Source organism: Kogia breviceps, chromosome 4 (genome assembly GCF_026419965.1).
Source record: "Kogia breviceps isolate mKogBre1 chromosome 4, mKogBre1 haplotype 1, whole genome shotgun sequence".
In the NCBI taxonomy this organism is placed as follows: domain Eukaryota; kingdom Metazoa; phylum Chordata; class Mammalia; order Artiodactyla; family Physeteridae; genus Kogia; species Kogia breviceps.
The window spans coordinates 9,017,582-9,042,571 of record NC_081313.1 but is presented as its reverse complement, the minus strand read 5'-3'; the positions used below and the strand labels follow the sequence as shown (position 1 = coordinate 9,042,571).

General features: G+C 43.0%; 1 protein-coding gene across 1 annotated transcript in view; it reads left to right on the top strand.

Moving 5' to 3' along the window:
* Nucleotides 1-24,990, top strand: part of CTNND2 (catenin delta 2) — a 961,852-nt gene that overhangs the window by 845,028 nt on the left and 91,834 nt on the right. The window contains exons 17-18 of the mRNA XM_067030803.1: nucleotides 11,714-11,788; nucleotides 12,834-12,984. Of these exons, the coding sequence (XP_066886904.1) occupies nucleotides 11,714-11,788; nucleotides 12,834-12,984 (226 nt within the window). The remainder of the gene's footprint in view (nucleotides 1-11,713; nucleotides 11,789-12,833; nucleotides 12,985-24,990) is intronic.

Sequence of the window (24,990 nt, the reverse complement as noted above, 5' to 3'; positions counted from 1 at the left end):
CTTTGCTTTAAAAGTTAAACTCGGGCCTCCCTGGTGGCACAGTGGTTGAGAGTCCGCCTGCCGATTCAGGGGACACGGGTTCGTGCCCCAGTCTGGGAAGATCCCACACACCGCAGAGCGGCTGGGCCCGTGAGCCATGGCTGCTGAGCCTGCACATCCGGAGCCTGTGCTCCGCAATGGGAGAGGCCACAACAGTGAGAGGCCTGCAAAAAAAAAAAAAGTTAAACTCTATGTTCCATGTGCTGAAAAAGTTAACTGGAAACATGGAAAATTTATAAAGATACAAGTAAAACTTCTGGAGTTGAAAACAACATCTGGAATGAAAAATACATGGAATGGGTTCAACAACAGATTAGACATTGCAGAAGAAAAGATTAATGAACTGAAAGGTAGCAACTGGAAACTATACAAAATGAAACACAGAGGAAAAAGGAAAAAAAAATTGACAGTTCATCAGTGAGCTTCAAGTGGCCTGATGTATGTGTAAATGGAGAACCAAACAAAACAAGAGAGAAAGGAGGAAGAGAATAGAAAAAACTATTTGAAGAAATAATGGTTGAAAACTTTCCAAATTTACTGAAAACTGCAAGCTCACACATCTAAGCAACTCAAGAAACTCTAAGAGAAACATGAAAAGTTATACCAAGTTACATTATAATCAAGTTGCTCAAAATCAGTAGTAAAGAGATAATCTTAAAAGCAGCCAGAGAAAAAAGACATGTTACGTACCAAGACTGTACCACATCTTAACACCACATTCAAGGATCAGTGTCACCAGTCATTCATTTATTCATGTGAGTCCTTGTTGAGTTACTAAGAATGTCCTCTAGAAGACAATCTGCTTTATAAGGCTTCTAAGGGCAGAAACCCATTCTATTTATTTCTTTGTACCCCACTGCTCAGCCCTGTGCTTGGCTGAGCAATAATGCTCAAGCACAAGCTTTTAACTGAACTCATGTCTATGTCCAGATGTGGATAACAGTCTTTTATATTTATAAACATCTATCAGCCACTAAGCAGTTAATAGCACTTATTGTGACCAGGCCATCTTCAAATGGTCACACTTTATGATTCTTTATTTGGTCCTTCGATTCAGATGGGAATATGTAGTCAGTACAATCTAAAATTGATAGAAAGGGGCTTCCCTGGTGGCGCAGTGGTTGAGAGTCCGCCTGCCGATGCAGGGGATACAGGTTCATGCCCCTGTCCGGGAGGATCCCACATGCCGCGGAGCGGCTGGGCCCGTGAGCCATGGCTGCTGAGCCTGCACGTCCGGAGCCTGTGCTCCGCAACGGGAGAGGCCACAACAGTGAGAGGCCCGCGTACTGCAAATAATAATAATAATAATAATAATAATAATAATAAAATTGATAGAAAGGAGGAGTTTTGGGAGAACTATTTTCATTCCAGTTTCCATACTCATCAGTGCTTTTCAGGTTGCAGATTTTGATATCATTACCCAGATCCACAATTCCTGCTGCAGTGTTGGACTTGCTGTTTAAATTGGTAATTAGACTCTGTATCTCAAGGTAGCCAGGTCAGTTGGGCAAGCTGCTGAGATATGTCTGGGTCTTTAGGTGTTTAGAGTAATAAAACAATAAATTTATAGTTTATACTAATTTATTTTATACTGATTTATACTATTTTGATATTCAAAAATTCTCTCCTACTTTGGGTTATATAATGAGAATTACGGAAGAAGTCTGATAAAAATTCTCAGTATTTTCTAACAATAACATCTTACTGACTGTTTTCAGTGCATAACCCTGAACATTAGTTCAGCACAGTTATCCCCCGTATGACCTTTATCCCCACATATCCAGATGCACTGATTTGGTAGATTTTTCTATTACTAATAGAGACCACTAAGAAAGAGGCAGAATGGTCTGGAACAGCTGAAACCAACATCACAAAAGCTGTTCTGTGCTTTAGACAAAGTTAACAGCTATGACTCTCGGATTTCCCAGCCCTCATCAGATTTCAAGGAACAAATTAAAAAATAGAAGGAGTTACTCTTGTAAGCAGGCACACAGATCTGCCTTAAGGAGGTAGAGTAGACACCCTGACTGCAAAGTGAAAAGATTGAAGAGTTAGAAGAAGTAAATACAAAGATGCAAGAAAGAAAAAAATGTCAGAGGCCATTCAAGATTTCAGCTGTTTCATTTATTCTAATCGCAGATGGTCATAATGCTGACCCTCTGTTATCAGAAAATGTTTAATTATTACTAGTAACTTTAGAAGACAGAAAGCATTTTAGAAAGACTTTTATCCCAATGGTTAAGGTAGAATTTTGAGTCTCAGGATGTCAACCTTACTTATAGGAAACACTGGCTTTCCTGATATCTCTAGACAAATGGGATAGTCCTCAGGCAGGGCAAAGGGCCCTTAGGACATATTTGTGCATAGTTATAAATATACTTATATATACTTATAATATACTTATATAAGAATTTTCTTATCAAAATACAAATACACAAGTATGCATAAAGGTCAATCATGTTATCATCTTTTGTATAATTTATTAATGTACCATATTAAATGGTAAGGGAATATGTGGGAAGGGAAGATAAATAATCTATAGGAATGATTTGAGAAGATTGTCATTAAGCCAAACACTGATAAATAGTTACAGGTTTTTTGTTTGTTTGTTTGTTTATTTATGTTTTTGTGGTACGCGGGCCTCTCACTGTTGTGGCCTCTCCTGTTGCAGAGCACAGGCTCCGGACGCGCAGGCTCAGCGGCCATGGCTCACGGGCCCAGCCGCTCTGTGGCATGTGGGATCTTCCCGGACCAGGGCACGAACCTGTGTCCTCTGCATCGGCAGGCGGATTCTTAACCACTGCGCCACCAGGGAAGCCCCAGTTTTTTAAAGATCGAGAATAAATTGTACCAAAACCAAACAAAGAAATCCTTACTTTAAAAAAGCTTGATTGAAGTTAAAAAAAAAAAAACTGAGCAATTAAAAGATTGACTGAGGACACAGAAACAGCATCAAATTTCATGCCAACAGCATTACCATCTAAAAGCTAGAGTTCTAAGAATGTGTTTTTATAGCAACTGTTGAAATTTAGTGGCGTTTTTTAAGTGTCCTTAACATTTATGGCCCAAACAAAAGCAGAAATGTGAAGGTAAAACACCAGAATTTTGCATGGAGAGAGCTTTTTATAGACCTCATCATCTGAAACAATAACTTCTCTTTATGGGGAGATCGTGCACACTCTATTTCCGTGACAAATTGACTAGCAAGCTAGATCTTCATAATGGCCCAAATACTTTTTCAACTTTAAAACACTCATTACTTGGTTTACGAGCATCAGAAAAACATAATGGCAGAAGCAAAGTGAAGTGCTTTTATTAGCTAACTTGGACTTCGGTTACGTTTTTCTCATTTACAGTAAAACGATTTTGTTTGTCACAGACTATTAAAACAGTTGGTTATAGTAGTTTGAGGAGTTCCAAAATGTGAATGAATGCTCTTTCAACTCCCATTTATGGGTTATTTTTATTGTAATTGAACTCTCTGAAAACTCAGGATTAGAACTCTAGAAATCTCTCTGTACTTGCTATTAAGTCAAACATTTTAGATATCTTTGTATGGTCAGTTTTCTCCCTAAAATGTGATTATTCTCAGAGAGTCTATTAGTTGCCCGTTTATGTTTAAAGTAAGATGGAATAAAGAGATACTTGGATATTAATCTGTTAATATTTAATGAAGTAACATGATAGCAATGTAGATTTACTGAGAAGGAAACAGAATCTCTGGCCATGTGGCACAAATGAATAAAAAATAAGAGAACTGGGAAATTTGAGACTTATTCCTAAGGACGGGGGCAATGCTTTGAAGGCATTGAATTGAGTGTAGCTTAGCAATTAGTGTATCATTAAGAGTGAACCAGGGCAGATGAGTGGAGTGCAAGAAATAAAAGTAAAAATCATGGTTTAACATCTGAGACAAAGGTCTTTGTCCTAGTTAACAGTGTGATGTAAAGCATAAGGTTTAAATGCAAAGAAACAGGGTGGTGAAAGATCATGATGAAAATGGGACGTGAAGCATCATGCCTAATAGGTTAGAAATGGGGCCAAAATAAACACAGACGTTATCTGAGGACTCTGCCCAATCAGCAGGCTCCTAGAGACAACACATTGAGTTGGACCTGATGCCCAGCCTGAAGCAGAATGAGGATGGGCCCAACCTCAGGAGGAGATGTAGAGGAGCCAGGGTCACCACCAGGTCGCTGGTTCTAATCACACAATATTTAGTGGTTTCTTCTAAGACCCCAGTAAGTAGTACTGATGCCGAGGGCTGCACCTGTATTAGAAATGCCACGTGCATCCAAACTGACTAGAGAGTAAGCCCATTTTGGGGGTAGTTTGGCTCTACTTTCATCATTGTCATTGAATAGCAAAGTGCTAAGTTACAGAATTACATTCAGAAACTGTAGAAACAGCTAAAGCTGAGGGATTTCCACTTCCACCCAAGATGTCAAGATGGAGCCCCAAGTTCCTTTAAGTAGTAATAATAACAACAACAACAGCAACAAGCCAGAGAAATATATGAAACAATGGTTGTTAAAACACTAAGCATTAGTCAATGAAGAAACTGATCTCTGAGAAACAGGAAATAAACGAGGTGAGCCCTGTGATTGTCCCAGCTCACTGTCTTGAGAGAGTTTCCAGACCACAGCACAAAGATTCGGTACCCAGGAGGAGCTCAGCAGACTCTCTGAGCTAAGGAGATGGAGCTGAGTATCTAGGGAGACCAAGGTGACTAGAACTCATAGGACAGAGCACCAAAGAGGAGAAAGCCACACATAGAAAGAACCCTAGAAATATGCAGAGGACCCCCCTCAAATATTCAGCAGAGATCTGTCAGTGCACGCGTGTGAGAGAAATACCCAAGGCTGAAGGAACAACCTCCTGAAATGATTAGACAGAATGAAACTTGGCACTTACACAGGAATGGGCATAATGTGCATTCCCAAGAGCCAGACAGGAAAACCTCATAATTCATGGATCACTGGGAAGAATACTCTCAGGGTCTTGCCTCAGTATTGAGGTATAATTAGCCCTGGACTAAATAAATATGCTCTAGTCTTTCCTATCAAATCTTAAAAGTAAGACCCAGTGGGCTTCCCTGGTGGCGCAGTGGTTGAGAATCCGCCTGCAGATGCAGGGAACACGGGTTCGTGCCCCGGTCCGGGAAGATCCCACATACCGCGGAGCGGCTGGGCCCATGAGCCATGGCCACTGAGCCTGTGCGTCTGGAGGCTGTGCTCCACAAAGGGAGAGGCCACAGCAGTGAGAGGCCAGTGTACCACCAAAAAAAAAAAAAAAGTAAGACCCAGAAGAATCAATAGTTTCCAAGTAAATTAACTGCATCCTTGAATAAAGTTTAAAAACACCTATAGGAATACAAAAATATCCAGCACCCATTGCATTAAAATTAATAATGTCTTCCATCCAATTGAAAATAACCCTACAAGCAAATAAACAGGATAATGAGGAGAAAAATGAACAATTCAAAACCAATTCAGAGCCAACAAAGATGTTAAAATAGCAGGTAAGCAGTTATTGTAACTCTACTACATGTGTTCAAAAAGTTCATTAGAGTCGTGGAAAATATATAAAAGGCCCAAATAAAATGTCTAGAGTTGAAAATAAACTGTCTGAAATGAAAAAAAAAAAACCACATGGAATGGGGTTAACAGCAGGTTAGACATTGCTGAAGAAAGATTAATGAGTTTAAAGATGGCAGTGGAAACTATACAAGGTAAAATGCGGAGAGATAAAAAAAAAAACCCTACAGATCATCAGTGAGCCCCAAGTGTCCTAATATATGTGCCATTAGAATTCCCAGAGGAGAGGAGAAAGGAGAAAGAAAACAGAAAATAATATTTGAAGAAATAATGGTTGAAAATCTTCCAAATGGTTCCAAATTTTTCAAATTTAATGAAAACCACAAACTCACATATCCAAGCAGCTCAAGGAACCCCAAGCCCAAGAAACATGACAAAACTATGCCAAGGTGCTTCATAAACAAATGGCTCAAAATCAGTAATAAAGAGAAAATCTTAAAAGCAGCCAGAGGACAAAAGACATGTTCCATACAAAAATAAGGATGACAGCTGATTTTTCACCAGCAATAATGTTAGTGAGAAGACAGTGAGGCAGCATCTTTAAACCTCTTGGGCCTAATAATGTATAAAGTTGATTTTGGTTTGGTATCTAGCAGGTACAACCTGTCTCTATAGGAAATTCCCAGGATTCCTAGAGCAGCTGTAAAACTGTCTGTAGAAGAAATCCTTTCTGAGCCCAGTTTAAGACATGGGCTGCCCTGGAAGCCAGCATGGAGAATTACCTGAGCAGTGGGGACACAGAGGGATCCTAATGTGGAAACTTCATTTTAACTGTCCCAGCATGATCAGAGCTGTGGTGGCCCAGGACATGCCACTCAGTACTGTGTTCTTCCAGCACTGAGGGCAAGCAAATATTCATAAGCCCTGCATCAAAAGTTCTGTTCCCACACACAGACTTGAGGGATGAGTTTGGCTTTAGGAGAGACTCCCAAAGAAATTTATGATCTCTTCAAACCCTGATTACACTTTTGTGGAAGTGGTTGGAACTTGCTGATCCTAGCTAATTGCAGTGGCTTTGATCCTTTTTATCTAGTGCCTTTCAGTGGAGAATGCTGTTCTTAAGTAATACACACAAGGTGCTAGAAATCAACCTGACATTTTCTTTCACCAGTTAAACATTTTTACTCTCCAGCTGTGAGCCAGAAATTAGAAGACAGTTGACATAAAGAGATGAATGTGACTTGGTAACTTCCCTCAGGTACCGATAATAAACATGTAAACAAAAAGCCCAGAAAAAAATATGATAGATGCTATAATAGGAGTATATACACAAGGGTGTATACATACATATATATACACACACACACACACACATATATATATGCACACACATACACACACACACACAAGGCACAAGGGTGTCCCACGGGTCAATTTTACAAGGAAGAGGTCAGGGATGAGGAACCCCACTTCCAACATCACTAGTTAAAACCTAGGGCTAGGAGTCAATGATTGCAGTTCATTTGAACACACTAGCATATCTCATTAGTTAGAGAAATTCTAGCTGCTGTAACAAAGAGACCCCCAAATATGCAAGGGCTCAAACAAGATAGGAGGTAGAAGCTATTTTCTCTGGTGTAACAGGTAAGGGAAGGCGCGTGAGGAGGGAAGCTCCCCTCCATGAATTGTTTCACCCAGGCTGACAGCTGTTCTGCCATCTTCAAGGTGTGGTAAAGATGTGATCTTCCAAGGCTACTCTTAGTGTCATCATCTGCTAGCGAGAAGCAGTAAAAGAGTGCAGATCCACAACCAGAAATGTTCTCTTTTGAAAGTCACCCGAAGCCCTCGTTTTGCCTGATGCAAAAAAGGAAAAAAAGGAAAAAAAATCACATAATCTAGACATTTCTAGCAAACTCAATCAAATTCAGCTATTTCCCAGTCCCTCAAGGTTTAACACTTGGCCACATTTATGCCTGTCAGCCCTCATCCTCTCCTGCACCCCCTGTGGTTGCTACTAAACTTGGGGGTCTTACAGGCATTCATATCCCTGCAGGGGATGGAGATTGGGTATTGATTTCCATCTGGAATCATTTCTCTCCTATGCTGCCTCTTGCCCAGGACAAGCCTCCTTGTCCTGTTGGTTTCCCAGCTGGGACGGGGCAGTTGGAGGTTGGGCCGTCTCTGATCCAAGGTGCTCTCCTGGCCCACACCTGCCTTCCCCACCGTTGAGCTTCCTGAGATGCAGGCACACTCCATGCCTGCCATTCTGATGCATCCCAGCTGCCTGGCCAACTAACCCTTCTGCAGCCCTGGATCTTTAGCCTTTTTCCCTGGCTAACTTACACAGCCCACCCACTCAAGACCACAGAAACACTCAGGGGTGACCCCGTGCCACACTGGGGCCACAGGAATCCTCTTCTGCCCAGCAAGTCCTGTTGCTATTCCTACTTTGCGGCCCCCGCTGCGGGATGGTTCATGGCGGGACTTCCTGAGTCTTGTGCAACCAGCACTGAGGTCCAGGAAGGGCAGCAGAGCTTCTGTCGACTCTCTGCTCTTCTATCTCCCAGGGGGGTTTATCACCAGCCTCTCACACACTGAGGAGGACCTGTCCAGGGGCACTTCAGGTAGCAGCCCCCAAAGATACTTTAACATCTCCCGCTTCCTCCCCAACCTGGATCCTTTCTCTCCCCTTCTAGGAAGCTCTGTGTGGGATCTGAGGAGGGGTCATAATATTTTCTGTCTATTCTCATTCCCTTTCAAGTCTATCCCATCTTTCACCTGCATCTGTGCTTTCTACCCTTAAACACTAACTGTTTGCTGCTTCGTTATCTGTCCCATCCTGACGTCACCTCATTGGACCAAATCGTGGTGGAGCCTCTCTCCAGGAAGAGCCATGGGCAAGGAGGAGAAGAAACAGCATTTATTATTTCAAATTGTTGTCCCATCGCATGCAAATAGAAGACATCCTTTCCTGACACGAGGCCTTTCTCATTGTCCTTCCAATTATACAGGACTTCTTTTCTCAGATTTGCTAAATCCTGGCAGGTAGTTCTCAAGAACAGATTGAAACGTCCGGTAGCTCCACTGACAGTACTAGAAGGCTCTTTAACTCGGGAGTTTAGAGGAGTGCCAGATGGGTTATTGGAAGACTAAAATAATAACATGAATTGTTATACCAAAGTGAATTGGTGAACTTGTAAGGGATTAGATCAACTATGAGTGCAGATTGTCTAACTTATGCTGTGTTTCTGAGAAGCATATGAGAGTGGTGGTCAGTCACACCAACTCTGGGGCACTGCTCCCCGGGTTCGAGACCTGGCTGAGCATCTACAACGTGTGACCTTTTCTCACGTGTCTAATGCGAGTAACAGTAGTGCCCACTGCATAGGGTTGAGATGAGGACTAAATGAGTTAGTACAGGTCTAAGTGTTAGGTGTGTCTTAGCTGAGATTATTTTGAGAGATCATAACTCTCCTGAGGTCCTCATTGGGAAAGCATCTCACCAGGAACAATTTGGATCCTGTTTCTGTGCTGTTTTCTCCTGCGTCAGAGCTTCCTCCTCCCCCACCTCCCCTCTTCTCCTCCTCCTCCATCTCTTCTTTCTCATCCTCCCCCTCCTCTTCCATCTCTTCCTTCTCCTCCTTTTGAATTATCAAGGATCCTCTCTTCAGCTCATGGACCATTCTTCTTTTTTTTTTTTTCTTTTTTTCTTTTTTTTTTTTTTTTTTTTTTGCAGTATGTGGGCCTCTCACTGTCGCGGCCTCTCCCGTTGCGGAGCACAGGCTCCGGACGTGCAGGCCCAGCGGCCATGGCTCACGGGCTCAGTTGCTCCGCGGCATGTGGGATCTTCCCGGACCGGGGCACGAACCCGTGTCTCCTGCATCGGCAGGCGGACTCTCAACCACTGCGCCACCAGGGAAGCCCTGGACCATTCTTCTTAAAGCCATCCTGGTCTACCGGCTTTGTCCCTTCCTTCCTTACTGGTGGGCTCAGTGCATGATGCTCTCTTTCGGTTTGAAAAAAGTCAAGTTCTGTCCAAAGATTTCCACCTCAACCACAATGAGTTAAGGTACACTTATCTCTCTTGTTCATCTAGTTTCATGCCAGTGATGCTTCTCCTTTTGTTTCAATTACAAAGCTCCTGGCAACTCATACACGTCGCTAACCCCAGGGGCTGCAGTGCTATCCAAGGTAACTCACTTCTCTTTTGGAAAAACTCTGTATGAGCCTCACACTTCTGTGTTGAGAGCCCTTGGGAAATATTCCTCATCTCCCCAGTACTGTATCATGTCTTTCTCTCTTTCCACCTCTGTGCTGTCTTTACTCCTTCTTGTTGGGTTACACATAGGTTCACATGTGGGTTATACATGACCTATTCCAAGACTGCTTGGCTGCTACTTAAAAAGCATCACTATCCTTGCATGTTAAGAAAACTTTGGAAACGTGCATCATCTTTTGAATGAAATGTAAATAATTCATTCTGAATTGTCATATACTGAGATAATACTGGGGGTTTTCCATACACACACAAACACACACACAACTAAAAGTTTCAAAATAAAGGTTATTTTCTGTATGTTGATAACATAAGATCAAATCCGTTCTCTGGTTTTCCCTTTTCACTTAGAACCTATCACTGTTGACCATTTTCTCATACCAAAAAGATGTATCTACAACTCATACACATTTTTGGCCATGCATAGCCATTTTTGGTTACTCTCAAATCAGTCTTCAGCAAAGCTGAAGGACTCTCATTATTTTCCAAACACCAAATCATCTTTCCATCCAACATGAAGGGATATAATAGCTAGACTTCTAAGGAGGAAAAAGTTAAGTTATAGCCTACCTTTCTTGGTTCGTTTCAGATATAGTCAGGTTCTCCCCTCTCAAAGTTTGGAAGGATGGAGGGAAGGGGAAGGCAGTTTCTGGGAGGCTGAGCCCACAGGTATAGGTAAGAGAGAATGAGATAATGGTAGAGGAGAGAGTATCGTCAGCATCACAGAGCAGATAGAGGAAGAAGACTGGGGGCCAAGGGCACAGGTGACACCTGTGGGCAGGTTGTTTAAAATCTTTGTGTCTAGATTTTCTCATCTATAAAACAAGAACAGTAATGTCACTCTCCCAGGAGTTTGGGGGATTAGAAGAGATCACTCATGCTCAAGCCAGCATCTGGGGTCTGGAAAGAGGTGGCTCTGGAAAAGAGGTCATCTTTGGGCCCATGCTTCAGCCTGCCCGAGTTCCCAGAACATCCCGTCTGGTCTCTCAAAAGGCCCAGGATATCTCCCCAGTGTTCAAATATATTGTTGATGTTTACCTTACACTATGGAAATGCTGACGCCTCCCCCGCTCTGATTTCCATTTTCTTCCATTAGTTTCTTTTCTGTTAGCTTCCCCCCTTAGTCTTAAGAAGAACCCAACAATGAATGGGCTGCAGAAGCCCAGGTGTCTAGTCTTTTCTGGGCCCTAGAGACCATAAGGTTCACAAGCAGGGGAGGAAGTAGATGAAAATTATGTCTCAGCACATGTCAAATTGCAAATGACATTTCCTGTGGACATGACGGAGGTTTTGAACTGTCTTCATGAAACGCCTTCCCTTGGAAGGGATATCCCATCCTCACAGCCAAATTTCAATAAGCAGCTGCCAAACCTGAAGCTTTTTCCAAGTCTAAGACTTTATTTATTTATTTATTCTTTTTTTTTTTTAGTGGTACGCGGGCCTCTCACTGCCGTGGCCTCTCCCGTTGCGGAGCACAGGCTCAGCGGCCATGGCTCACGGGCCCAGCCGCTCCGCGGCACGTGGCATCTTCCCGGACCGGGGCACGAACCCGCGTCCCCTGCATCGGCAGGCAGACTCTCAACCACTGCGCCACCAGGGAAGCCCTAAGACTTTCTGACCATCCATTTCTTTGCTCCCTGAGGTTGGGACTATGAAATAGTTCATTGCAATCAGGAGATGCTCTAGTGAGTTCCATGAGCGCCCCCACCCCCTCAGGCTTCATGGAGCTAGAGGCACAGAGTAGGGGCAGGAGAAAAGCACTCGGTCTGAGTTGATGGTGATAAGAAACTATGTGAATGTGACTTCTCTAACGTAGGACGGGATGAAGTTGTGTGTTTTTTTAATCTCATATTTCATGCAGGGCTGGGCTGAGGATGTGGCAGGCATGGCATATGCCCTACGTTCACTGCCAGAGGGGGCTCCCTGCCTGCCACAGGTGAGAGCCAGCTCTGGGGTGCCTGCCCCAAAGGGGAAAGGGGGTGGAGGGACCTGGTGGTGAGGGGTGGGAGCTTTTTCCACCTTCGGTGGCCCCCAGGAGGACTCTGCCACAGAATCCAGAACCTCATGTTATGAATTTAATTCTCTTAGATCCTAACTGAAACTGCAACAGAGTAAACCCTTATATTGGTTGATTTTTATGGTGCACGCTCTTCTCTGGAACACTGTACAGGAGTATAAAGTGCACATGTGCAAATGTCTGGAAAATCTGAGCCTACCTGTATTCCATTAAATGAATCTGAATACTTTATGGTCCTGATACTGCAAGTACATTTCTATAAAGAGCCTTAGGTGTGTTCCACTAAGGCCAACGACTGCCAACCCCAAACAAATTGTATTCTTACTTTATAAATTCGACATTGAATTATGGCCCTCGGTATAATATTATATATTTTGATTTTTTAAATTTTACAATTTTCACCCTCCATCTTCGATGTCATATTTACCTCTCCTCACCCCTACCATTTTCGGACTTATTTCCTCCTAATTATTCAGCAGACAACTTCATTGACGGTACTTTCTGCAACTTCTCTCCCTGCCCCACCTCCAAATTCAAGTCTCTTTTTAAAAAGTCACCTGTACTCTACCTTTTATCGTTTTCTACTCTTCCCAGGATTTTTTTTTTTTTTTTATTCCTCTTAATGTCAATAGCCAGCCCTTCCCGTCCCAGACCTCCATATCTTAAAGTACCAAGTATAGACACCACGCAAATGGCTTCCTAACTCAGGGGCTGGGAAAGCTGGCACCGGCGAAATGAAGAGTGGTTAACTGATGAAAGCTGAAACCTTTATCCTATGTTGGAGACAAAAATAAAGTTAAAGTGTTTAAATACATGTCTAACACCCTCAACCCATTCCACAACGAGATCTTGATCATCCAACCTTTTGGGCACCTGTAGACGGCAGTGGGAAAACCCACACGTGCTGTTCGCTTGTAGGGGTTGCACCCCAGCTCCTAATGTCTTTGCTTCCCCTCGTTTGCAGTGGTCGGTATACATCCGAGCTGCTGTCCGGAAAGAGAAAGGCCTGCCCATCCTCGTGGAGCTGCTGCGGATAGACAATGACCGAGTGGTATGTGCAGTGGCCACAGCACTCCGGAACATGGCCTTGGACGTCAGGAATAAGGAGCTCATTGGTATGTTCCCTCCGATTCACAGTGTCTGCATTTTATTTATTTATTTATTTATTTTTATTTATTTTTTTTTTTTTGCGGTATGCGGGCCTCTCACTGTTGTGGCCTCTCCCGTTGCGGAGCACAGGCTCCAGACACGCAGGCCTAGCGGCCATGGCTCACGGGCTTAGTTGTTCCGCGGCATGTGGGATCTTCCCGGACCAGGGCACGAACCCGTGTCTCCTGCATTGGCAGGCGGATTCTCAACCACTGCGCCACCAGGGAAGCCCTGTCTGCATTTTAAAAAAATTGAAGTCCAGTATACTTCCTGTGGTTGAATCCATGTGCAGGACGTATATGCATGGACAGAAACAGAGCATGTGTTAGAGGCCTTGCTTTTCCAGCTCTCCTTCTAGCGGAACTCAGTGTGCTAATTTGTCTTTTAGAATTTAGAGGAAGATGCGATGTTTGTTGACATTTCTAATCTTTGCAAATTAAAAATGACTGCGGTGCTCAGCACTGGATACCATCCTCCTGATCCTCTAAATCCTTGTCAGGCTGTTTGTTTGCTTTCCACGTTGTGAACTGGAATTCTAATGGGATACAGGCCACTTTTCTTCCCCTCTCTATGTTAAAATTTACTTTGGATTAGACTATACTGGCTCTTTAATCCTATTTTTAAAGAATCATCTCCCTTTAGTTTGGTGTTCAGGAAATAGGGAGGCTCTTTTATTAATGGAGCCTCAAAGAGACATACATTCACCTATTTATTCAACACATTTTTGTCCATGACCTACTTTGTTCCAGGCCTGTTCTAGGCCCAGAGATGATATCAAAGCAGCCAGGTAGCCTTGCCCTGGTGGAGTTTACATTCTGAAGAGGGGAGATGTACAGCCAACAAAAGATACACATGAATCCCATGGTGTGGGAGAAACTTTCTCTGGGGGAGAATGGAGCTGGGTCAGGCACAATGTAATTGGTGAGGTTGCGATTCTTTTTCAGTGAGGTGAAATTTACATAACATAAAATTAACCACTTTAAAATGTAGCATTTTGGCGTTGTCGTACAACCAGCACCTATGTCAAGGTCCAAAATATTTCCATCACCCTAAGGAAAGCCCTGTACCCATTAGGTAGTCACCCCGCAATTCCCCTTCCTCCTAGCTCCAGCAGCCACCAGTCTGCTTTCTATGGATTTTCCTATTCTGGATATTTCCTGTAAATGGGATCACACAAGACGTGAGCTTTTGTGTCTGGCTTCTTTCACTTAGCGTAAGGGGTTGTGATTTTAAATGAGGGGTCAAAGTCAAAATAGGAGATGTTGGGAGGGTAACATTTGAGCAGAAACTTAAGGGAGGTGCAACAGGGCCCTGTGGCTCTCTGTGGGGAAGAGCACCCAAGCTGAAGGAGCAGCCTCTGCAGACAGCCTCCCAGAAGGGGATCTGGAAGCAGGCGGTTGGGTTCAAGGCCTTTGCAGGGCCTGGTGTGCCTGGTGCTGAGTGAGTGGTGGGAGCCCAGGTTGGAGAGACCTTGTGGTTCCTCCCTCTGTAACTGGGAGGATGCCCACCCGGGCCAAGGTCGACGGATGCTTGGAGAATGATGAACCACAGGGAGCTGCCCGGGGAGAGGCACAGCCTCCGCGCGTACCATTGTCCTCCGGGGATCGAAGAGATGACTCTGGTAGCGTGGTTGATCAGTGCAGCGTGAAGTTTGCCCACAGGTGGCAGGTAGCAGTGGAGGTCAGGCAGCAGGGAGCTGGACCACCCATCGTGGCAAAGGTTCCAGTTATGCAGCTTCTGGGGGATTTGGGGAAAGCAGGTGAGAGTGGACAAAGGGCGAAGATTGCATTCCTGGGGCAGTTGGAGTACCAGGCATGGGTCCAAGTCTCATATACAAATTATGCACAGATAAAGCGGTCTACCTCCACTATCCAAATTCCTGAACGTGGCGTACCAAGCCCTTCATGACCTGGGAACCGGCCACTCTTCTCCTGCCGTTTTGCAATACCCATCATATCCTCCAATAAACACCAAAGTATTTGCAGGTCTCCAAGCCATTTATTTATTCACAGGGACCGAATTTCAAATCTGCGTCTAATAAATGCAATTATTTGTTATGCTTGCAATGCATCATAAGGCATGACATAATTTTACGCACAATTTTATAATTATACTTAGTTTGAAGTTAATTTAAATGGTGGTGGTGGATGTTACATATTTAAACTACACTATTAGCCCTCTCCATATCCACTTTCCTTTTCCCTGAATAGGTGTTTTAGACAGGACAGAGCTGGGGCTTGTAATCAAATCCTAGGGCTCTTCTATAAAATGCAGGGAAAATCAATAGCTAATCAGTCTACTGCTCGGGTACGAACTACTAGGTATTGTGCATTTGGGTGTTTTATTTCTTTTGGTGGATTAAAATATAACAAAATAGGGAACTATTGATTGGTTTTCTAGCTTCAAGGCATCTCTTCTTTCCGAGAAGCCAGTTATCTAGAACTGTCTCTGAGGCAGGAACATTTGGAAGTCCATATTGCCCATGTTAAATTAAGCCTTTACTATCAAATGTCACCAGACAGGAAAGGGAACCAAACGTTTAAAAATAGGAGTGAATATCTCAGCCATAAGCTTTATGGAGTCAATAACTTTTTTCTTGAGTAAGAAAAGCAGAATTGAACCAAAAAACACTCTTCTATTCTATCTAGGAGAAAGGAAATGTGACCTTTGCTAACTCTTTTGCTTTAAATATTGCATCAAAGTAGTGGTTCTTTATAAGAAAACGTTCTACAGAACTTTATATATTGAAAAAAAAGCTGCAACGACTTTGAACCAAGAACAAAGACAAAATTAAACTTGGACTTTTCTATCAACTCTCAATCAAAGCTTTGCTGACCTCGTATGGTTTCCTGGTGTTAAAGATCACTTATATTCTGAAAACTCCCAGGTAGATATCTCTGGTATGAATCTCACATCTCTGTATCCAATAGTCTGTCCACCACCTGCACCGGATATCTGATAGGCATCTCAAGTAAAACATCTCCAGACCTGAGTTCCTTGTCTTTTCCTCCAAAACCAATCCTTCTGCAGGCTTCCACATGGCAACCTGTCCCTGCTGTGGTCCAGGATAAGCACCTTGCTGTCCCCTTTGATTCTTTACCCTCATATCCAGTCCATCAACAAATCTGGTCTTCCTTCTGAATTTTCCCATAACCTGACCCTTCTCACCGTCATTGCCCCCCGCCCCCAGATCCCATTCTCTCTCAGCTGCGTTATTACCATGGCCACTTTCCTGGTCTCCCTGCTTCTACGCTCACCCCCTACCATCTACTCTCAAAGGAGCAACCAGAGTGGTCCTATCAAAATCTTACAGCATGTCTTTTCTCCATTTAATACCTTCCATCAGCTCCTCATTTCTTTAAGTGTAAAGTTAAGTCTTTGCAAGGCAGACACGGCTCTATACAATCCAGTTCTCTGTTCCCTCTCCAACCTCACCTTCTTCCTCACTGGCATTAACCTTTCTGTGGCTACTGCTTCACTGCAGTTCCTTTATTACCTGAGCCAAAAGCCTGCCTCAGGGCCCTTGAACATGCAGTTTCCTCTGCCTGCACTCCTCTTCCTGCAGATGTCCATGTGGTCAATCCTCACCCCCTCAGGTCTTTACTCAAGTGTTACTTTCCCAATACAACCTTTTCTGGTGCCCATTCTTAAAATTCTATCCCTTTTCTGCTTTACTGATCTTCACAGTACTAATCACCCTCTAATATATAATATATTATTTATTTATCTTGTTTCTTGTCCATCTCTCCACACTAGAATGTAAACCCATTAAGAGCAGGAAGTTCCACCTTGTGTGTTTACTGTTGTAGCTCATGTACCTAGAACAATGCCTGACCCATACCAGGGATTCATCAATATTTGCTGAATGAATAACTGAATTTCTTCCTGTCTGGCCTTTATCTTATAATGAACTCCACATCAGCAAAACATTAAGTAAGCAAATGAAATAAAACATTAACTAAAGAAAAGGATTTTATATTAATGAAGAAAATCATCCCAAACCAGTTCATTTTCCTACTAAAGTTTACTAGATGTATGCAGACACTCAGAATTTCAGAAGGAATCCAGTTGTTTTCATCACTGGGGTCCAGTTTAAATTATATCTCTTCTTAGATCATTCTTTTAATTGGGGGGCGGGCAGCTACCACAAATCTGGTTAAGGAAAGGTTCATCTTCCTTGGACTCCATGATAAGGAAAAGTCCAAATAAGCTATTGAACAACAATCAGTCCACCCCATCAGCTCTAATGAGGTTCAGGTAGTAGCACACATGATCCCACTTGATCATGGTGTATGACCCTTTTAATGTATTGTTGGGTTTGGATTGCTAGTATTTTGTTGAAGATTTTTGCATCTATGTTCATCAGTGATATTGGCCTGTAATTTCTTTTTTTGTGGTATGTTTGTCTGGTTTTGGTATCAAGGTGATGGTGGCCTCATAGAATGAGTTTGGGAGCTTTCCTTCCTCTGCAATTTTTTGGAATAGTTTCAGAAGGATAGGTGTTAGCTCTTCTCTAAATGTTTGATAGAATTCACCTGTGAAACCGTCTGGTCCTGGACTTTTGTTTGTTGGGAGTTTTTAAATCACAGTTTCAATTTCAGTACTTGTGATGGTCTGTTCATATTTTCTATTTCTTCCTGGTTCATTCTTGGGAGATTGTACCTTTCTAAGAATTTGTCCATTTCTTCCAGATTGTCCATTTTCGGTGTACAGTTGCTTGTAGTAGTCTCTTATGATCCTTTGTATTTCTGTGGTGTCCATTGTAACTTCTCCTTTTTCATTTCTAATTTTATTGATTTGAGTCCTCTCCCTTTTTTTCTTGATGAGTCTCGCTAAAGGTTTATCAATTTTGTTTATCTTTTCAGAGATCCAGGTTTTAGTTTCATTGATCTTTTCTATTGTTTTCTTGGTCTCTATGCCATTTATTTCTGCTCTGATCTTTATAATTTCTTTCCTTCACTAGTTTTGGGTTTTGTTTGTTCTCCTTTCTCTAGTTGCTTTAGGTGTAAAGTTAGGTTGTTTATTTGTGATTTTTCTTGTTTCCTGAGGTAAGATTGTATTGCTATGAACTTCCCTCTTATAACTGCTTTTGCTGCATCCCATAGGTTTTGGATCGTTGTGCTTTTGTTTTCATTTATCTCAAGGTATTTTTTGATTTCCTCATTGATTTGTTCAAAAAAAAATTTTTTTTTTAATATAGTAGCATTAAAGTAGTGTCACATACTCTGCCTCTCCTTGTCTTTCCATTCAGGCTGTTTCCATCGTTCTGTGTATGTCTCTGGCATCAGGTCATAAGTAGGCTACAGGTAGATCTTTGTGTTCTTCCAAATGACGTGATGCAGTGGTCCAGGTGAATGCACATCCATCCATTTCTTTGCAGCCTTCCAAAAATGTTAATTATCCTTCTGCATAAAGTGTTATTTCATCATTCAGAAAGAGTTTTTTTTTTAATGGTAATAATTAGCTTCAGAGAAAAGAACAAACAACACTGTATTGCTCTAATAAGTTTACCAAAATGCCATCCATTTCAGCATATTGACAGTTCCTGATGAAGATGGCAGGTATTTCTTTTCCAGATTCCCTATCCTCTCTGCCAACAAGCAAACAAAACTAACAAAATAAAAAACTTCAAACACCTAGGAACACTGGACAGGAGAAGTACTGGGTGGTGTTACCAAACGGCCTCTTATCCCTAACCACTCTTTTTGATGAATTATTCAGCCAGACCGGTTTTTGTACCATCATCCCCACTTACAAACCTTTACCCAAGCTGTATCCCTCCCTGGCATGCTCTTTCATCTCTGTGCATTTACTCACCCCCCAGCCGTCACTCAGAGCCCAACTCTGAGTGGCCTTCCTGATGAACACTGCTCCTTGAACACAGAAAGGAGGTGGGTAATACCTACTGGATAAAAAATCTTTTAATTTATCTTGGATTTCCATTATGTAATTTTATTTGTGTGTTGTCTTTTTTTGTGTGTTTGCATTGCATTTCCCCCCAATGAGATAAGAAGCAGGAATCAGGTTCCATATTTATTTGTATGTCCTACCATGCCTAGCCCTTTGCTATGCTCAGTACATATTTGCTGAACTAATTCTCTGATGGGAGAATGACACAGGTTTTTTATTCTGGAAAACAGATCTAGAGGAGGTTTGGGGAATCCCACAAAGAGAGAAGGAGAGGTAGAGGGGAGGTCTGTTTCAGCCTCTTTCCACAGCATCCAGGGAAGAGAGGAAAGAAAGACAGCTCGGATGCTGCCTGAAATCCTGGACTCTAGTCAAACTCATTCTGCTGCCACTTTGGAAGAGGTTTGGGATTGGGCAGGAAGTAGTAACACTTTCTGCATATGCCCAGATAGCCATCAGAGATTGGCAGAGCCGCTGCACCCCTGCGGGTGGCATTGGCGGAGCTCACAGGGCACCCTCCCTTCACTTCCCTGGATGTGGCTACATGCCACATTTTCCAGCAGGCGAGCCAGGGCTGGGGTGCTGGAAGCATCCTCCCGGCTGCCTCACTCCCCACCCTGGACTGAAGAGAAGGACCTTCCACTGCTTTGTGAACCTGGCCCTTCCTTCCCCAGCTCATCTCAGTCCTTTAGCCACGTCCTCTCTGCCCTGCGTGGCCCTTTCCCTGCACTCTGTTATCATCTGGAGGCCAGGTCACCACGTTTGGAATTGTAGAATGCTGCCTCCGTACATTCATATGATATGACCCATTCTTCGCATTGGGCTGACCTTCTTTTCACGTTGTCAACTCTCTGAGCTTCTTCTATCCAGGCAACACCCTCTCAACCCAATCCAGCCTCAAAGGGAGCACCAGACAGAATCCGGACACTCTGGCATCAGGGAGAGCCGTTTCCCAGGGGAGCCTGCTGGCTCCTAAGCACAGCTGTCCCCCAAAAGAGACAGAAGAGAAGGGAACCTCAAATCTCCAGGGGCACCTAGCAGTGCACGTCTCACACTTTTCCATACTCATGAAATCATGAACAAAAGAAGGGCAGTTTCTTGCCCGGGAGTTAATTATGATTTAAGCGACAAGCCCATTGCTACTTCTCTCAAGGTTTTCAGACTGTCCATTTCATTCATTCTGGGGAGGAGGGGGCAGTGGGGCTGACACAAGGGACATTCCCTTCCTAGCCTTTTTTCTTGCCACAATCTATTTTAAATATTCAAATAAAAGATTTTAGATGACCACTCTAATGATCCTTTATAGACAGTGGTTGCTTTTATTTAAAGGATTACATAAAAACGTTCTGTATCTAAGTGAAAATAAAGACAGAATAAAGGAGAAGGTAATGTTGATGGGATGTTAACCACACCTCCCCCACCAGCCCCTGCCCCTGTGCCAGATCCTTACTTGGTGAGAAGTGTGTTTTCCTTTGCAGAACTGGAGGGGGAAACGGGGGGAGCCTGCATTGTATCCATACTGTCCTAAATGTGTGTAGCTTTGTAAACATTCTCTTTTGTTGAGTCATCTCACAGCTGAAATTTTGAGATGTGTATCCATGGAATTCTACACCTGGCAGCCCTGATCTTCATCCAGACTTTGGGGTCTATTTTACCCAGTTCTCGAATCATGAGAGCATGTTCTCTTGGGGAATAAACAGACACCTAAGGCTGTGTCTCAGTCTCCATGAAGCAGCATTCCAGATGTTACTCTGGAGATCATTTCTCAACGTTTGTCTCAATTCTTTGGCCTAGGAATGAAATGACATCCTGGTCATCATCCTCTGAGTATTCAGAATATCACTGCACCCACAGTGTCTCCTAGGGCTCTTAAAACGTATGCACTACCATCAGTTAAAATACACACGTGTGTGTGTTTTGTTACATTCTCATCTCATGCCAGTGGCTTCCGTGTAGCAGAACCCACTGGGATGTGGGCACCCCATTCTGGAGGGCAGACTTTTCACAGGTCACTCATCACACGTGGGCACTTTCTGTATCTGTGTTCCTGACCCTGGGGAACCCCACCTGCGCCCAGGGAAAGACGTGAGGCTCTGGAAACCTCAGTGCAACTTGGGAGGCAAAGTAATATTTTTATTCCTGGGAATGTATAAGCTTTACTTTATTAAGTAGGTTCGGGGACATTTTTTGAGACATACCTTCTCTGCATTTCAAAACATGTTTCTTCAGACCCTGGCAGATGTTGTTTTAATTAAAACACATGTAATTCCAATTAGTATTTTTAAAAGAAGCCTGGTTTCCCAGACAAGGTGATTTTTCGGAGCATTCTTTGCTGACTCGCTTTAATAACTTGATTTCGCGAGCCAAATTGCAGGCAGCCGGAGAGCTGTGTGCTTTGGCCAGAACTTGGTATCTTCAGATTAGGTGCCTGTGTTAGAGCTCTCATCTCCCACACCCGAGAACCTAATTCCATGAATGTTGCCCTCCTTTCCAGCAAAGACATGGGTTCTTTGTTAATGAACTTCAGATGCTTGTTGGGGAATTTTGGCGGCTGGGTCTGGCAGATAAGAATTCCTTGCAAGGGGAAGTTGTAAATAAATTGAAGGGCCAGTAATGATTTTATTAAACAAGACTTCATGATTGGCCCCTTGGAAATACTCCATGTGGGGAAAAGGCAAAACTGACTGGGTCAACTGAAATTTCCAGTTGATGCAGATTGCAGAACCTCCACTGTAAGAAAAGAGGGAGAAAAACACCTAAGTTTATTTGGACCATTTCGGTATTTATTTTAATGCCTGGTCAAACAGTTTCAGAAGAAAAGCTTTAGAGAAGAGAATGCATAAGAAATGAAATGGCTCTCCCAAATACCCCCACTCTTGAGAATCGAAAATAAAAAAGAGGATTTTAGCAGAATAATGTTTTTAAGTTATATTCCTTCTCCATGTTAACTGCTGGCTCTTCCCCTTGCCAAAAGGGTGGGGGGGACATTTAACCATGTGGAAATAAATTGTTGTTTTTACTTTCTAAGACTAAAAATAATGGATTAGAAAGTAGTTTAAAAGTTTTAAAATGAATACTTTTTAGCCATTCTGCCTTATGTTTGATTGCATTTATTATGCTGGATCTTGAGGAATTGCAGAGCAGGCAAGGGTAGATGTAATTGGGCGTTCTGCTAAAAAAAAAAAGGGTGTATAGGCTGGTGCCGTAAATTGAATGTTCCAGTGGATCTGACCTGGAGGACACATAAGGCAGTAAGACGAAGAGAAGGCAGACACTGTAGAGAGGTGAGGCAGCCATCCCAGGACGAAGGACACAGCAAGCCCCAGAAGAGGCCGGGGACCCAGGAGGTGATGGAAGATTGGCAGGGCAGCTCCCCTAGCATCTGGGCAGCTGAGGCCAGGAGCTAGGATGCTGGTCTGTGAGATGGCACAAAAGCAGATCTTGCTCCTTGAGAAGAAGCAAACTTCTTGAGATGCTTTGAGAAGAGAAAGCCCATCTGTTCATCCTGGCAGACTGAGGTCAAAGAGGAAAAGAGAGGCGAAGAATCAGGCAGTTCCCAACAGCTCCTCCTCAAAATGTCCCAAAAGTTCTTTCAAGACACTTAGTTGAAATTTAGAGATTTCTTCTCTTATAACCAAGAAAGCTCATGAAAATGTACTGTCTCTGAGCAAACCTGTTTTTTCAAATTTAAAATGGAATTCCCTACTCAGTTTTGTGTATGATAACATCTTTGAACAACGTCAGGTAAAATACTGGCTTTGGAGTGGAATGATAAAAGACAAGCGGCTTGGGGCTTCCCTGGTGGCGCAGTGGTGGAGAGTCCGCCTGCCGATGCAGGGGACGCGGGTTCGTGCCCCGGTCCGGGAGGATCCCACGTGCCGCGGAGCGGCTGGGCCCCTGAGCCGTGGCCGCTGAGCCTGCGCGTCCGGAGCCTGTGCTCCGCAGCGGGAGAGGCCACAACAGTGAGAGGCCCACGTACCGCAAAAAAAAAAAAAAAAAAGAGAGACAAGCGGCTTGTTTCCTAAAGCACGTAATATCCTTTGAATCCCAGATTTTATCATCCGTACTATTTAATGTAGGCAGTTGAACTCGAGACAGTACAAACCAGAACGGTGCAGGCGTATGGTAATGTACAACGTGTTGCCTTTCATTAGGAGTTACTAATATTCCAGCATCAACATTAGAGGGTATACAATGTGCATGGTAGATCAAAGGATAAGAAATTCCCATGGTCCTCACTTGCAGGCTTGAACACTTTAATCTACTCATCAGAGAGGAATGTCATAGCTATGAAATGGAAAGTGATGTTAAACTTTTTAACTGAAGATTAACTCCACGGACTAATACCGACTAGTGTTTGTGTGAGAGTCAGGTCCATTATAAGTGACCTTGTTACTCTTTTTCTTTTCTTTTTTTTTTTTTGAGGGGGGGAAACGGGTACTTATCTATTTTTTTAATTGACGTACAGTTGATTTACAATATTGCATTAGTTTCAGGTGTACAGCAAAGTGATTCAGTTATATATATTTTTTTCAGATGCTTTTCCATTATAGGTTATTATAAGATATTGAATATAGTTCCCTGTGCTATACAGTAGGACCTTATTGTTTATCTATTTTATATATAGTAGTGTGTATGAATTAATCCCATACTACTGATTTATCCCTCCCCCACATTCCCCTTTGGTAACCGTAACTTTTTGTCTATGTCTGTGAGTCTGTTTCTGTTTTGGAAATAAATTTATTTCTATTATTTTTTAGACTCCACATATGGTGATATCATATAATATTTGTCTTTCTCTGATTGACTTCACTTAGTACGATCATCTCTAGTTCCATCCATGTTGCTGCAAATGGCGTTATTTCATTCTTTTTTATGGCTGAGTAATATTCCATTGTATATATGTACCACATCTTATTTATCCATTTATCTGTCTATGGACACTTAGGTTGCTTCCATGACCTGACTATTGTAAATAGTGCCGTTATGAACATTGGGGTGCATGTGTCTTTTCAAATTAGAGTTTTCATCTTTTGCGGGGTATATGCCCATGAGGAGTGGGATTGCAGGGTCATGGTAGCTCTATTTTCAGTTTTTTGAGGACCCTCCATACTGTTTTCCATAGTGGCTGCACCAGTTTACATTCCCACCAACAGTGTAGCAGGGTTTCCTTTTCTCTGCTCCCTCTCCAGCATTTATTATTTGTAGAGTTTTTGATAATAGCCATCCTGACTGGTGTGAGGGGATTCCTCGTAGTTTTGATTTGCATTTCTCTAATACTTAGCGATGTTGAGCATCTTTTCATGTGCCTGTTGGCTAAATGTATGTCTTCTTTGGAGAAATGTCTGTTTAGCAACCTTGTTACTCTTAAAACGTGAAAATAGAGGGTGTGTGTGAGAGACGAGCCACAGGCCTCATTCACCAGCAAATAGTTATGGAGGGACCACTGGGGCTACTGCAGGAAACAAGGCCTCAACTTGCTTCCTTAGAGCAGAGTTCCCCACACTGTGGACCATGAATGGGTCACAGATGTGCTGCAACTTTGATGCCCTCAGCCCTCAGGAAGGTCTGGGGAGCAAGCGCCTGGATCTGTAGCCCCCAGCAGGGCACAGCTCTGACCCCAGGACACAGTACAGGTATTAGCATTTTCTATGTGTGCCATGCTGAGGAAACAATTTAGAAGTTCTACCCAAGACAGGCCTCCCACCTCCACAGCCCAATACAAGACACCTGTGCTCTGTCACTCTACCTGAAACTTAAAAGGTTGAACTTTCAGGTCATCCTCCCCTTTACTCCTCAGATACTAACCCAAACCCTAGTTTTTTATTTGCTCCTATTTTTCCAGTGACAGAAATGGATAGACACTTTGGGGTTTTTTTTCCTTCTTTTCTTTATCCTTAGACAGTAAATCCATCAGGATATCTTGTTGACACTTCTTTGGGGAGTTTCTTGAATTCCTTACTCTTCATGTGTATTTCACCTTCCAATTTCAGCCTGCAGTATGGCAAGTCCAGGGCACGCCCATGGCATCCTACCTGGGTCACTTTGTCCCTCTCACCCTTTCT